Source organism: Engraulis encrasicolus, chromosome 17, assembly GCF_034702125.1.
Source record: "Engraulis encrasicolus isolate BLACKSEA-1 chromosome 17, IST_EnEncr_1.0, whole genome shotgun sequence".
NCBI classification, from domain to species: Eukaryota; Metazoa; Chordata; class Actinopteri; order Clupeiformes; family Engraulidae; genus Engraulis; species Engraulis encrasicolus.
The window spans coordinates 13,960,600-13,975,599 of NC_085873.1; the positions used below are offsets into that span (position 1 = coordinate 13,960,600).

At 45.1% G+C, this 15,000-nt stretch overlaps 1 protein-coding gene across 4 annotated transcripts in view; it reads left to right on the forward strand.

Annotated features, from left to right (window-relative positions):
• Nucleotides 1-15,000, forward strand: part of mprip (myosin phosphatase Rho interacting protein) — a 90,801-nt gene that overhangs the window by 34,680 nt on the left and 41,121 nt on the right. For all 4 annotated transcript variants that reach the window (XM_063221792.1, XM_063221791.1, XM_063221793.1 and 1 more), the window contains exons 6-8: nt 324-492; nt 1,791-2,334; nt 12,915-13,044. In XM_063221792.1, coding sequence (XP_063077862.1) covers nt 324-492; nt 1,791-2,334; nt 12,915-13,044 — 843 coding nt within the window. The remainder of the gene's footprint in view (nt 1-323; nt 493-1,790; nt 2,335-12,914; nt 13,045-15,000) is intronic.

Here is a 15,000-nt window from a genome sequence, read left to right on the forward strand (position 1 = left end):
TGCAGTCATATGCTTCAGTCATTTAAATGGGTTCATAACCTTGGAGGGCATCAATAAAGTTACTCAGTGTAAATTTAATTTTTCATGCTGGAGTGCTCTTTTCTAGTTAGGTAGACCATTAGTTGGTAGACATTGAGAACGATTTGGAAGATCAAGTTACTCCTTGATTATTGTTTTTATTCAAATATCACAGAGTAATCTACTTAAATTGTAAAAGTCGATTGTGGGAATAAGGGACCATGTTGTAAATAAAATGTATTATTGTTATTATTATTATTAAATCTTAAATCTCATAAGCTCATCTTCGTTTGGTTGCCCTTCAGGAGCCCGGTCCAGCCAAAGTGGCAGTTACAGGTTCCGGAATCCCGGAGGCGGAGAAGGTTCCGGACTCCAGTTCCATCATCTGGCAGGAGGAGCTGCAGAGTCGCGAGGCGGACGTGGGCCAGGTCTGGGCCGCGGCTGAGATGGCGCCCTTAGGATCACCACCTGCAGGTAAGGAAAAGGGACTGCTAAAATGAATAGTACTACACCACCCAGGTGGAGGAAGCCCTAATATCAATCCCCTTGGGGGCAATAAAGGCTATCTACTTACTTACCTACCTTCACTACATTACAGTACACTACACTACCCACTCAACCCTGTAGTGATCCCTAATATTAATAGTAGCACACTAACCAGGTGGAGGAACTCCCCAATATCAGTTCCATTGGGGACAATAAATGCTATCTACTTACTTACCAACACTACACTACACTACCCAACCCCAACCCTGGAGGGATCCCTAATATCAACAGTAGTATAACAAGAATCTAATGACGGGTAAAAAAACAAAACAAAGAGTAAATGTTCACTCGTTTGATACATGTGCCCTGTGTATTTAACGAAACAACTCAACTCGTACACGTTGTATAGACTATGGAGTCAGCTACAGTGAACTGAAGACATGTCAGGCATGGCATAATAGTCTGCAGACACATTTGTCATCTTGATTGCACCTACAGCATGTGTGGTATGGTCGTCTTGTACAAGGCAGGCAGTCTAATGAGAGGGAGAGGATGAGTAATGAGTACAGTACAGGAACTTCCAGAAAACATGCCAACAAGAGTGATTTGTTTTCAGGACATGATAACATACATGAACCCTTGCCATTATCCTTAACCCTTTGAGGAGTGCCATCACATGTACTCTATGCTGCTAGACGTATTTGCTAACCTGCCTTGACTCACATATGAACTTAACTGCCATCCCATTCCTGACCCATAGGGTTCAATATGGTCTCTGTGCACCTTTTGAGCTGTTACAGGCTCAAGTCATCTGGGCAGTCTGTCCACAAGGTTGAATAGCATGCTTATAGGAATTTTTTGACTGTTCTTCCAAAAGCGCATTGGTGTGAGGTCAGACACTGATGCTTCTTGAGAAGGCCTGGCTCTCAGTCCCCTCTCTAATTCATCCCAGAGGTGCTCTATTGGGTTCAGGTCAGAACTTTGTGCAGGCCAGTCAAGGTTATCCATACCATACTCTGTCTTCATGGACCTTGCTTTGTGCACTGGCGCACAATCATGGTGGAAGTGGAAGGAGTGCGCTCCAAGTTGTTCCCACAATGTTTGGAGCCTGATATCCTGAATCATCAAAAATATATGGATGGAGAGTATGGTATGGATGAACTGGATCAATCAATTGTTGGTGTGCTTAATCTGTCATACTTTATTATTGTACTTATTAATTCTTGGTGTCGTTAATCTTAATGCTTTATATGTGATTCTGTCGGTGATTTGTCTCGTCGCTGCAGGCGAGGGTTCTCTGGTGGGCCGCGGGTCGGACCAGGGCTCGGTGAACGGCGACGAGCTGGACCGCAGCCCCTTCCTCCCCTCCCTGGCCATGGCGGCCTCCTCGCCCTCCCACGAGCTCCTCTCCCCCACCGGCAGCTCCTCCAGTCGGCATAGCTACGGTGGTGGTGAGGCCTTCGGTGGAGGTGGTGGTGGTGGTGGAGGTGGAGGTGGGGTGCCCCGCTGCCTCTCCCCGGCCCCCAGCGACCCCTTCCCCTCCGGCAGCAGCCTCCTCTCCAACGGCTCCCACATCAGCGGCTCCATGAGCTCGCTGGACTCGGACGCCAGTGGGAGCACGGTGGCCAGCAGCGACAGCCACCCGGCGGGAGCGGGAGGAGAGGGGGCCGGGGCAGGAGGTGGCGGCGGGGGGAGGCACCGGCATCACGGGAGGTCCATCCACGAGACGCCGCGCTCGCGGAGATACGAGGCGGAGGCGCGCAAGGCGGAGAAGAGGAGCAGAGCGCACAGCCCCGAGGGACAGGAGACGCTCATGAGCCCAGAGAGGAGGTGAGGAAGGGGGATGGGGACTGAAACCAATATCCTGTACCTAAATAACTAAGTAATATGTATATTACACAGCCCCGGGGGACAGGGGACACTCATGAGCCCCAGAGAGGAGGTGAGGGCATTGGGTTTTGCAGGGTGGTTTTGGGGTTCTTTCATATTGTAAAGGGAGCTTGTCCATGATTGATATGAGGTTGGTGTTGGCTCATGGCAGACCATCCATGGAGGATTTGCCAAAATACCAAAGTGTTTGCCAAAATGCTTTTGTAGAGATGCATGTAGTCTTGCATGGGGCCTTACGTGGCATTTTATATTCTTAGGTCCTCTGGCAAAACACAAGACTCATCAGATCAGATGTGTTTGAGCATTGTGATACAATGCTGTGCAGTTCACAATATCCATTGCAGCAGGCAGGGATGCCTTGTTTTACTGGCAACTCATGTCAACTGTTAAAGGATAGCTTCTGCCAATTTCAATATGCTGTTGTATTGCTCACGCTACCCTTGACTTGTCAGTACCCGGTGATGCTGCATTTTTCGACTCTGCCCTTTCCGAGATCTGAGCTATTCTAATGGGGGCAGACGTTGTCTGCTGATGTTCCATAACTTTTTAGATGTTATTGGGAATACATCAAGATGTTTTTTTGAAATGTAAACATACGCCTGCCCCCATTACAATGACCAGGATCTTGGAAAAGACTGAAGAAAAAAAAATCTCAGGTACTGACAAGTCCAGGGTAGTGTGAGCATTACAACTGCATGTCGAAATTGGCAGAAGTTATCCCTTAAGAGACTCTTCATAGTGACAAGCAGACAGGTGAGGAGACCTTGACAAACGCATCCTGACAAGTTGAGCAACAGTTGAGGAGTGATGGACCATTTGGGACATGTGACAGCTGCCTACATCCATCCATCCATCCAGCTCCATCTCTATCCCTTTCTGCACTCCTCTTTTATCTGTTGTTCCTTCCTTCCTTCTCATTCTTATGTTCCTCCAGGACTAGGACAGGTTTCCAGAGTATATTGCCAAAAGTATTGGCCTTGACTCACATACTGTATGAACTTAACTGCCATCCTATGTATGTGAGTGAAGGCAAGTTGGCGAATACTTTTGGTAATATAGTGTATCTGTGTCTGAGAAGGGGAGACCGCTGGCTGCTCAGGATCCACCAATAACTATTAGTAGTTCTTCATCCCTTTCTATTCTTCTCTCTCCACTCCTTTCTCCATCCCTCTCTCCACTTCTCTCTCTCCCTCTCTACACTCCTCTCTCTCTCAGTTCCTGTGCTACAGGATGGGGAGGGTTTTCCAAATTGTTGGTATCCTGCATATCTCTCTCCTCTGTCTGCGCTCTCCCATTGAGTTCTCTGCTTCTACTGTCTATCTTCATCGCTTTATATCGATTTATCTCAACCCATCCTTCTCTCTCTCTCTCTCTCTCTCTCTCTCTCTCTCTCTCTCTCTCTCTCTCTCTCTCTCTCTCTCTCTCTCTCTCTCTCTCTCTCTCTCTCTCTCTCTCTCTCTCTCTCTCTCTCTCTCCATAGTATCACTGCCTGTGTTGTTGGGCCCTAGAGGTCAGGAGGTCTATCCTGCTTGTGCTCATCCTCTGTGTTGTTCTTTCCATCCCTGTCCCCCAGTCTCCACCCATGTCCTGTGTGTGTGTGTGTGTGTGTGTGTGTGTGTGTGTGTGTGTGTGTGTGTGATTGTGAGTGCGTGTGTGTGCGCGCGCGTGTGTGTTTTTGTCCGTCAATGTATCATAGGTTTATAGCTTTACTCTTCTTCCCATCAACGATCCGTCTGTTCAGCAGCCGGTCCCATACCCGGTGCCCAAGTAAAAGTAGAAGTGAATTTATGGGGTTTGCAAGTACAACACTAGCACATGGTGTTGCATAGCGGTTGCACCAGTTATTCCATTGTACCTAACAAGGTGGCTAGATGCTGCTGTTGCTGAAAAAAACTCTCGCTCGCTTGCTCTCGCTCTCTCTTGCTCTCTCTCAGTTGTTTCTCTGTGTTTATTGCTCTCGTCATTACTCTCTCTCTCTCTCTCTCTCTCTCTCTCTCTCTCTCTCTCTCTCTCTCTCTCTCTCTCTCTCTCTCTCTCTCTGTCCATCTGCTATTCTCTCTGTCCTCCACTTCTCTCCTCCTCTTAGCCCCATCCTCACTCGTCAGTCTTCTTGCCTCGTCCCCTCATTCTCTTGCCTTCTCTCATCTTCCACTCATCCCCCCTCTCTTCCTCCTGCCCTCCCTCCATCTTCCTCCCCCTCACGCTCTCTCCTCCTCCTGAATTCCCCCCTAGGTCTCTCCCTCTCTCTCTCCCCGTCTTCTCCTTTTAAAGGCATGTGTTGAGGCCAGCGAGTATAGTGTGTTTGAGTGTGTTGAGGCGAGTTTGTGTGTGAGTGGTGTGCAGCTCTCTTTTCGTTTCCTCTCCTCTGCTTCTCGGTCCGATTCCCGAACCACCAGGTTGATGGGGGGGATTAACCAGTGCTCTCCTCCATCCTCCTCCATGACTGAGGTACCCTTAGCATGGTACCGTCCCACTGCACTGCTCCCTTTCGGGCGCCATTGGGGGCTGTCCCCTTGTAGCCTGGGAACTTCCATACTGCCTTTAGTTCTACACAATCGTTCCGATCTGAAAGACTTGTGATTAGGTCTGGTGGTAACGAGGCAAGCCCCCTTGCACTTGTGAGGCATGAATGCAGTTTCGTTGTGTGCAGTGTGCATTTTGTGCTGTGGAGTTCTGTGTCACAATGACGATAGGAGTTTTCCAGTTGGGCTTTCACTTCACTTTCGCTTAAAAATGGCCATCTCTGGAAATTCAAAATGTCAGACAATGGAGAAGATTCCACTTTTCATGTATGAAAAGTGCAATTGTCCCAGTCATAATGAATACTTAGAATGTGATGGTTGGTGGTAAGTATTCATGAAAAAAGCAACATTTGTGAATGGGCAGCATGAATTCTGGACAAAAACTGATAAAAAATATTACACAGTGCACCTTTATGGGGTGGGCGAGACAAGAAAAGATTTGGAAACACTGCAGTAGATTACAGTGCAGTGCCACTGCCCACTGAGGAGGCCCGTTACAGGCGGCCTCTACTGCCCTGGGCTCCGTTTCTCGATTCTTGCCTTTGCTAACCGTCTTAAGTCGGTCTTGAGTTGGTCGTAAGTTGCTCTTGAGTTGGTCTTAAGTTGGTCTTAAGTTGGTCTTCAGTTGGTCTTTAGACGCAAGACCAACTTAAGAACAACTTAAGAACAACTTAAGAACAACTTAAGACCAACTCAAGACCTTGGTTACAACGTTGGTCTTAAGAACGAACAAAATGGCTAACGTCGTTAGCAAAGGCACTGTCGAGAAACGACCCCCTGGACTACACTCTACCTTATTAGGCCATCGCCTGCACTCACCAGCACTGTGGAAATATGCCTCTCAACTCCACACACTTCACCCTGAAGAATTCTCTCTGTCTCTGTCTGTCTGTTGTGCTCGCTCCTGTGCTCTGTCTTTCTTTCTTTCTTTCTTTCTTTCTTTCTTTCTTTCTTTCTTTCTTTCTTTCTTTCTTCCTATTTTTCTATCTTTCTTGGTTTCTTTCTTGTCACATTCTCTCTCTCTCTCTCTCTCTCTCTCTCTCTCTCTGTCTCTCTCTGTCTCTCTCTCTCTCTCTCTCTCTCTGTCTCTCTCTCTCTCATTATGCCCACATAACATACCCACCGCTTCAGTGTTGTTTTTCTTACTTTTCTTGTTCTTTCTCTTTTTACCCTTTCTCATCTATCTATCTATCTATCTATCTATCTATCTATCTATCTATCTATCTATCTATCTATCTATCTATCTATCTAACTATTTATGTATCTATCTCTTTCTTTCTTTCTTTCTTTCTTTCTATCTTTCTTTCTGTTTCTTTCTTTCTTTCGTTCTGTCTTTCTTTCTTTCTTCCCTTTGTTCCGTGGTTCCTGGGCCCATGTTTTAAAGATAAACATGCGTCTGTGTAAACAGTCTTTGTAGTGGCCCCATGGCGCTCCTCTCCCAGGGCTTCCTCCTCTCAGCACCGGGGTCAGAGGTCAAATGCCCCCCGAGACAGGCACAGGGAGACAGGGGCATTTTAAACAAAGAGGGGTGGTGATCTCTCTCTCTCTCTCTCTCTCTCTCTCTCTCTCTCTCTCTCTCTCTCTCTCTCTCTCTCTCTCTCTCTCTCTCTCTCTCTCTCGACATTTACAGATACTTTACGAAAATACCCATGCTCTCTCCTCTTCCTGCCATCTCTCTCTGTCTCTGCCTCTCTATCTCTCTCTCTTTCTCTCTCTTCTTTTACTGGCACTTTACGAAAGAACCCAGGCTCCTCTCCTCTCCTCTCCTCTCTTCCCTCTCTCCCTGAGGCCCTTTTCAGTGTCGTCATTCCCTTCTCTTTCTCCTTCTCTTTTTTTTAATAGACACTTTAAAAGCTCTCCTCTGTCCTTTCTCATCATCCTCTTCTTCCCCCGGCTCTCCTCCTCCTTCCTCGGTTCCTCCTCTTCTTATCCCCCAGGGGTCTTTTTCAAACGTCATCACCCCTCTTTGACTGTCCACTTGAAGACTGAGCTATGGCTTAACAGTATTTGTAAACAATCTAGTATGATTAAGCCTGTTTTTTTTCCCCAGAACTCATTTAATGTTTCGGACTAGTATAAAAATGGCACAATTTTTTACCACTTCAGCCACAGAGTCTTTAGGAGATGCATACAGTCCTGGTAAGGCAGGGATTCAAACCTGCAACCCAAGTCTCCTTAACCACTAGGCCAGTGGTTCTCAACCGCTTTTTTTTTTTTTTTTTAAACAAACGCCCCCCTGTCCTGATCATAAGGCTCCCAATGCCCCCTTGACAGATGTTATTTAACCAAAGCGACTTACAATCGAGGACATTGGCTAATGTCCCCCAATGTCAACTGAGCACGCCCCCTCTCAGCTGTTGCCTTCTCAATGCCCTCCCTAGGGCTCACTAACCTCCCCGTAGAGCCCCCATGGATAAGCACTACTCTAGGCCATGGCTGCCACTTTCTCCACTGCATCCCTTGAGCGTCTCATGAGGTGGGCCTGAGAAGGCGGCCCATCGCATGGGCTGAAACAAAAAGAGAAACGGGAGAGAAAGAAACTTGACTTGACTTGGGCTTTATTTGGGTTCATGGGAGCTGTGCCACTCAAGGGGCTAAAAGCCAATCAGATGCGAGGAGGTCACGTGACCCAAATACCTCACTGAGCTCCTGCTCCTCCTCTCCTCTCTCTCCCCCTTCCTCTTGCCTCTCTCTCCTCTCCTCTCCTCTCCTCGTCCGCTCTTTGCCTTTTAAGGAGGAGTAGCATTTCACCACTACCCCCCCTCACATACAACTACCACCACTCAACACCCCCACCCAAATAAGGCAAACATGTAGAAGAAGTGTGTGTTTGAGAGAGGGAGATTGTCAGAGAACAGGGGAGACAGAGAGAAGAGAGAGAGAGAGGAGAGAAGAGAAAGAGCGAGAGAGAATAGAGAGGAGTTGGTTAATTTAATATTTGCAACGAGTTCTCTGCTCTTACCAAATGCTGGTCTGCTACTTTGTTCTGTCTTGACAAGAGTGGAAAAAGAAAAGAAAATGGAGGGCGAATGAGAGTGTTGTTGTTTAACAATGTGGGCAAGCAGCTGGCACTGTTCTTTAACACTCTCCCCTGCTTTTATAGGATAGCTGGAATACCAGCTACACACACACACACACACACACACACACACACACACACACACACACACACACACACACACACACACACACACACACACACACACACACACACACACACACACACACACACACAGGCCCCCACGCGCTGTAGCAGGCGCTTTATGTTTGGTGTAAAACAGCATTCGGGACCTAATCAAGTCTAAGGCCATTACACTCTCCTCTCCTCTCCATAGCCTTACCACTGCCTCTCCTCTCCTCTCCTCTCCTCTCCTCTCCTCTCCTCTCCTCTCCACAGCTTCTGGTCTTGCATAACGCTGCCTCCCCAGAAATAAGCATACAAGGAAGAGTAATGTCGCGGTGTCGTCATTTATTTTTTTATTTTGCAACTGCCTGCAGGGTGAATCAAGTTCACAGGCACACACTTGTATACAGTATGCACATACACACAAACATCCTCGTTCTCACTCACTCACTCACTCACTCACTCACTCACTCACTCACTCACTCACTCACTCACTCACTCACTCACTCACTCACTCACATAGGTAAATATATACACACAAACACAAATAACACACACACACACACACACAAACACACACACACACACACACACACACACACACACACACACACACACACACACACACACACACACACACACACACAAACACACATGCGTGCACGCGCTCTATCACTAGCTTAGCTTATGCAGCACCTGATAGTTGGCTGCTTGGGGTAATGCCGTGTTCTGGTTATCTGTTACATGGCGTTTGCTAGGCTGGGAAGTGTACTGTGTGTGTTAAACACTGTTTGTTACTCAGTAGCACTGAACTGGAATCGGTAGGTCGCCCTCGAAAGCGTTGTTGCTTACCAGTTGGCAACTTAGTAGGTGGCCAATGGGAAATTGCCTTGCAACCAAGTAAGGTTCACGGACACACACACACACACACACACACACGGACGGACGGACGTACATTCACATGAAACTTACGAACAACTTGTACATTTCTTTCTCTCTTCCTCTCTCTGACACGCACAGACACACAAAGACTTGGACACATGCACACACACACACACACACACACAGACTCGGACACGCACACACACACAGACTCGGACGCACAGACTCGGACACGCACACATGCACACAGACTCAGACACACACACACACACACACACACACACACACACACACACACACACACACACACACACACACACACACACACACACACACAGACTCGTATACGCACACACATGCACATTCTCGGACACGCACAGATCCAAATATTAATGGAAATATTCTGCAGATTGGCAAGTATTATGAAATCAGAATAATAAGTCCATTAGTCTCTGTGGATAGATGTGACATCTCCGTCTCCAAATGGACAAGCTTCGTATTATGGCAGAAATTGAACAGAATTTGGCACGCGCACACAGACTCAGACACACACACACTACCCCCCTCTGACTGGTAAACGATAGGTCTTCCAGGCTTTTCGGCTTCTTGAAATATGTATCCGTTTTGTTGTGTTACTTTTTCACCAGGGCAGCAGATTCCTCGATGTCCTCTGCCATATGAATTCCCCTCTTCGTCTCTTTTAATATGTATGAGTGTAGGCTACCATGTGATATGTGATTACATCCCCAGATGCACAGGCTGTCTCAGTTGAGGTACATGAGTCCAGAATATTGCCATGCATTTCTCATGATGGGATGATATGTAAAGTTACAACGCTATGTGAAAGCCAAACATTGGAATCGCAGATTGAAAACGTGCAGGATTTCTGTGGACATTTTGAACTGCTGAAGTATATTTCAGCATTTAAGTTCTGTATTTTGTGTTCTGCATTTCTGCTCCAATTTAACTACACTAAATTACCTCAAGTATTCGCTTGGATCTCAGTCTCCACTCTAATTCCTCCCAGAGGTGTTTGATTGGTTTAAGGTTAGGACTCTGTGCAGGCCATTCAAGTTCATCCATACTATACTCGGTCATCCATGTTTTTATGGACCTTGCTTTGTGCACTGCTGCAGTCATGTTGGAAGAGGAAGGGGCGCGCTCCAAACTCTTCCCACATTGTTGTGGGAGTGTGGACTTGTGCGAAAAGTTTTGGTATCCTGATGCTTCACCTTTTGATGTCGGTCTCAGTCTGATCTCTAATTCATCCCAGAGTGTGACCTCATCAGTGTGCTTTTGGAAGAATGGTCAAAAATTCCTAACAAACTGCTCAACCTTGTGGGCAGCTTTCCTAGATGAGTTGAATTTGTAATAGCTGCAAAAGGTGCGATATACTAAACCCTATGAGTTAGGAATGGGATGGCAGTTAATGTCATATGTGAGTCAAGGCAGGAGGTTTGCAAAATGCTTTTGGTAATATTGTGTACGAGAGCTAGACCTACTAGATCAGTGGTTCTCAACTGCAACAGTCTTGGGACCCACCATTTTCCACTCTCATTCGGTAGCGACCCAATTTTTTTAGCGCTCAAGTCATTTCAATGCAATTCTCAAAATGTAACCAAGACTCGATTGACTGGTTGCACGCTATCTAACTCGCATCAACATTCAGATTGTATCTAAGACAACAGATGACACAGAGTTCACTAGCCTATCAAAATAAAAGTTGTAAATTGTTGCAGGAAAAGTTGGATTTTTTTTTTCAGAATTACGTTTTTCTTTTTTTACACCAAGGCTCCACGACCCACCCATGACCCGTCCGTGACCCACTTTTGGGTCGCGACCCACCAGTTGAGAAACACTGTTCTAGATGATAATTTTAAATACACCACATTCCACATTATTATGCAAATGACATTTTTCGCTGTTTCCCCAAATAATCAATACAAATGACAGTCATCATAATTTTCAAGTCATCAGCCATTAGAGTACAATTTAAAAGTTTTTGAATGAACCTTCCAATGATAACGGTATTTTCTAAAATAATAAAAAACTTAAAATGCTCTGTTCCACATTATTACGCAAAATAGTTTTGTAGTGTTGTAATCCAAATTTCTTTCTTTTTTTTCCCATTTACCTCAAAACAGTTGGAATTTGGTACCTTCTAAATTACATTTCAATGTTCAATACTTGGTGATAAGCTCTTTGTCTTAGTAACTGGAATGCTGCGATTAACATTGAAGTCAATGGTAGGGCATTGCATGGGAGTTATGGAAGCCCAGATATCCTTGATGCTTTGCTCTCAGCTGTTTTTGTTTGTTTGGTCTGGTGACCCACACTTCACTCTTCAATATACCCGTAGATTTCCATGCCACGTTTAGGTGCTTTTGAGGTGATGACATTTTAAAGCACCAGACATAAAACCCCATTGAAAATGAATGGGATGCTATGTCTGGTGAGTTAGAATGTCATCACCTCCAAAGCACCTACACGTGGCATGGAAATCTACGGGTATATTGAAGAGTGAAGTGTGGGTCACCAGACCAAACAAACAAAAACAGCTGAGAATAAAGCATCAAGGATATCTAGGCTTCCATAACTCCCATGTAATGCCCTGCCATTGACTTCAATGTTAAACGCAGCATTCCAGTTACAGCTTATGACCAAGTTTTGAACATCGAAATGTAATTTAGAAGGTACCAAATGCCAACTGTTTTGATGTAAATGGGAAAAAAAGAAAGAAATTTGTATTACAACACTACAAAACTGTTTTGCGTAATAATTTGGAACAGAGCATTTTGGGCATTTTAAGTTTTTTGTTATTTAAAAAAATACCGTTATCATTGGAAGGTTCATTCAAAAACTTTTGAATTGTACTCTAATGGCCGATTACTTGAAAATTATGACGACTGTCATTTCTATTGATTATTTAGGAAAACGGCAAAAAATGTCATTTGCGTAATAATGTGAAATGCGGTGTACAAGATGATTGCATGCTGTTTTGTGGTGTGTATCCGTTATACAGCAGTCCAATAAGGGGCTGTGGGAACTTCTTGAGGGGGCTGAACTTTGACTTCATGCCATTAACTCCCTCTGTCCTCCTCCTCCTCCTCCTCCTTCCTCCCACAGAACAATAAAGAAAATGTTGTAGTTTTACACTGTGAACTGTTAACCTACAGTCCTACACGTCAACATTTGGAGTCTTTTAAAGGCTGCATTCTGTGTGCTGTAGTGCTTGTGCGCCAGTGTTGCAAGGCACCATGGGAACTTCTTGGTTAGCTGGCCTTGGACCTTTGACTGTGCATAATAACTTCTCATCTCAAACTCCCTCACTCTCTCTCCCTCTTCCTCTCTCTTGAATGAAAAAAAAAACAGTTTTGCACTTTGAATTGTTACTTTGTTGCAGCACGATTCTGTTCTACATAACAGTTGTGTACAATAGACCAGCAAGGCATGGTGGGAATTTTGTGAGAAGTTGAACTTTGACATTTCAACTCCCTTTCTCCCCCTCCCCCCATCGCTCCCTCCCTCCTTCTCCTGTTTTCACGTTCTATGCTCTCCAGTGTAAAGTCAATGCATGGTAATATATTGATACTGAAAAATTAAGGAACACATAATAATGATGGTGGTTGTTGTCTGTGTGGTCTGTGGTTGGTTGTCTTTATTCTTGTCAATGGTGTAATTGGTGTATGATTTTATGTAAATTGGTGTATGAATTTATGTAAATTATGTAATTTTATGTAAATTAATGTATGACATCTGTGTAATGAAGCCATTTTTGAAGTCGCTCTCTCTCTCTCTCTCTCTCTGTTTAGTGTCCACTGCCATGACACAGTGGTTGAAAAACAATACTGCTCTATGTTTCAATAAATGGAATTGATGTATTATCAATTAATATAAATTGATGATCTCTCTCTCTCTCTCTTTCTCTCTCTCTCTCTCTCTCTCTCTCTCTCTCTCTTTCTCTCTCTCTCTCTCTCTCTCTCCCTCTCCAGTGGGCGCTCCAATGTGATAGAGAAGCTAGAGGCTCTGGAGTTGGAGAATACAGAGCGGATGGAGGTGGACGAGTCAGACCGCACCGCCGCCCGCCAGGGGCGCAGCGAGATGAGGCGCTCCAACCGAGAGGTACGAGACTCAGAAACTAGGCCTGAGCCACAGCCCTTGCCATTAAGTATGACACCTGATCTGTGTATTTGTGCATTCGAAGTGACTTATCTGCTCAGTTTTCACACTATTTTCTAGTAGGCGACAAAACTTTTGTCTCGTCAAAATGTGCCCTTGCCATGTTCATTAAATGATTAATCTTTCAGAGCAACAAATTCATATTTGTACATAAAATATCTTTGTGGACAGGGTCAAAGCTTTCAAATGAGCGACTTCTAAAGTCAATTGATTACCGGTAATTGGAAGTCAGGACATTAGCTGTTGATCCAACAACATGTATAGGCGACAAAACGTATGGGAAGGGTGGCCGCTGGTATAATGAGGTTAGATTTTCATTCAGAAAAGCTCTTCAACCAAGAGGTACGAGACTCTGAGATGGGCACCAGCCATGTAAATTCTTAATTCATTCCAAATGTGGCTCAGAATGTGTTTGTGGGAATATTTCAGTTGCAGAATGTCAACTGTCACCTGTCAACGGAATATTCTTGAACTTGTTTTAAACCAAACACTGCTGATATTCTGTTTGATGATATTCCATGTCACTGTACTCAGTGATTTGCATGTTGCCTGACAACCATCTTATGGGTTTGGTGTGTTTGTGAGGGTGGATGAATGCAAAATATTCAATGCAAAATGCTCTGGGCTCTCTCTCTCTCTCTCTCTCTCTCTCTCTCTCTCTCTCTCTCTCTCTCTCTCTCTCTCTCTCTCTTTCTTTCTTTCTTTCTTTCTTTCTTTCTTTTTCTCTCTCTCTCTCTCTCTCTCTCTCTCTCTCTCTCTCTCTCTCTCTCTCTCTCTCTCTCTCTCTCTCTCTCTCTCTGTTATATAAATCTGAAACTACTGTAAATGCAGCAGTCTATTTGGCTTGAATGCACCTGGTGCTCACATACACCTGCTCATCTCCTGAGGACACAACACCTTACCTGTCCATACCTGCACACACCTGACTACTTGTCAACATTGCACTACATTTCATTTACATTACACTTCGCTGACGCTTTTGCAATGTAGGGCTAGGTGCCTTGCTCGAGGACACTTCAGCCATGGAGGTATAGGGTGAGGTTAGGGTGGGATTCGAACCTACAACTCTCTGATCTAAAGGCCATTTCCTTAACCATTTTGTCATGGCTGCCCCCAAAAGCTTTATTTACATAACTTTGTAAAAGGACTGCAATCCAGCCAGCAGCCTGCATGCATCAAATGTCATACAAACATCTTTCTACAGACAACATCGCACTTCTTGTGTTTAAATCATTAATTTGGATGAAACCCAGGTACCCATAGGATAGGTTTCAGCTGTATGCTGAAGTCACCCGCTAGGTGACTATGATCAATGGAGAAGAACTTGCTGGTAATGCCACATGTCAAGACAAAGTGTGGCGAGGAAGTCTTTATATGCTTAATTTTATGTGCTGCAAGTCTGTTCAGTTCAAGCTGACAGACCCCTTATAGTAAGTTACTTTCCTGCGGGATCAATACAAGTTACTCCACTCTCTACTCTACACACCTGACTCTATCTGTCAACGGCTTAATGTGCCAAACTTGTCACACACCTGCCCCAGCACGACTGCACACGAAACCATCCTCTCCTACGGGTTATGTACAGTACCACATGTGACCGTGGGCGTTTACCCTAATGAACCTGCTGATGTGTACACAGTTTGCAGAGAAGAAGCGAGTATTTTTAAGTTTGCATCGCAAGCAAACTCTCTGGTTACCGAATGCACAGACTTTCACTATAAATGCATCAGCCGATTGTAGATTAGGTGCAGAAACGGGCACAGACACGATTCGCTGTTGGACTGAACATGCTATTTGCACAGTGAGGCCAATGCTATAATGTAAACCTATTTTTTTAAGATTATTTGACTGTTACTGGTGGTGTTGTCTTCTGCTCCATATTGATACATTTTCTTCCAT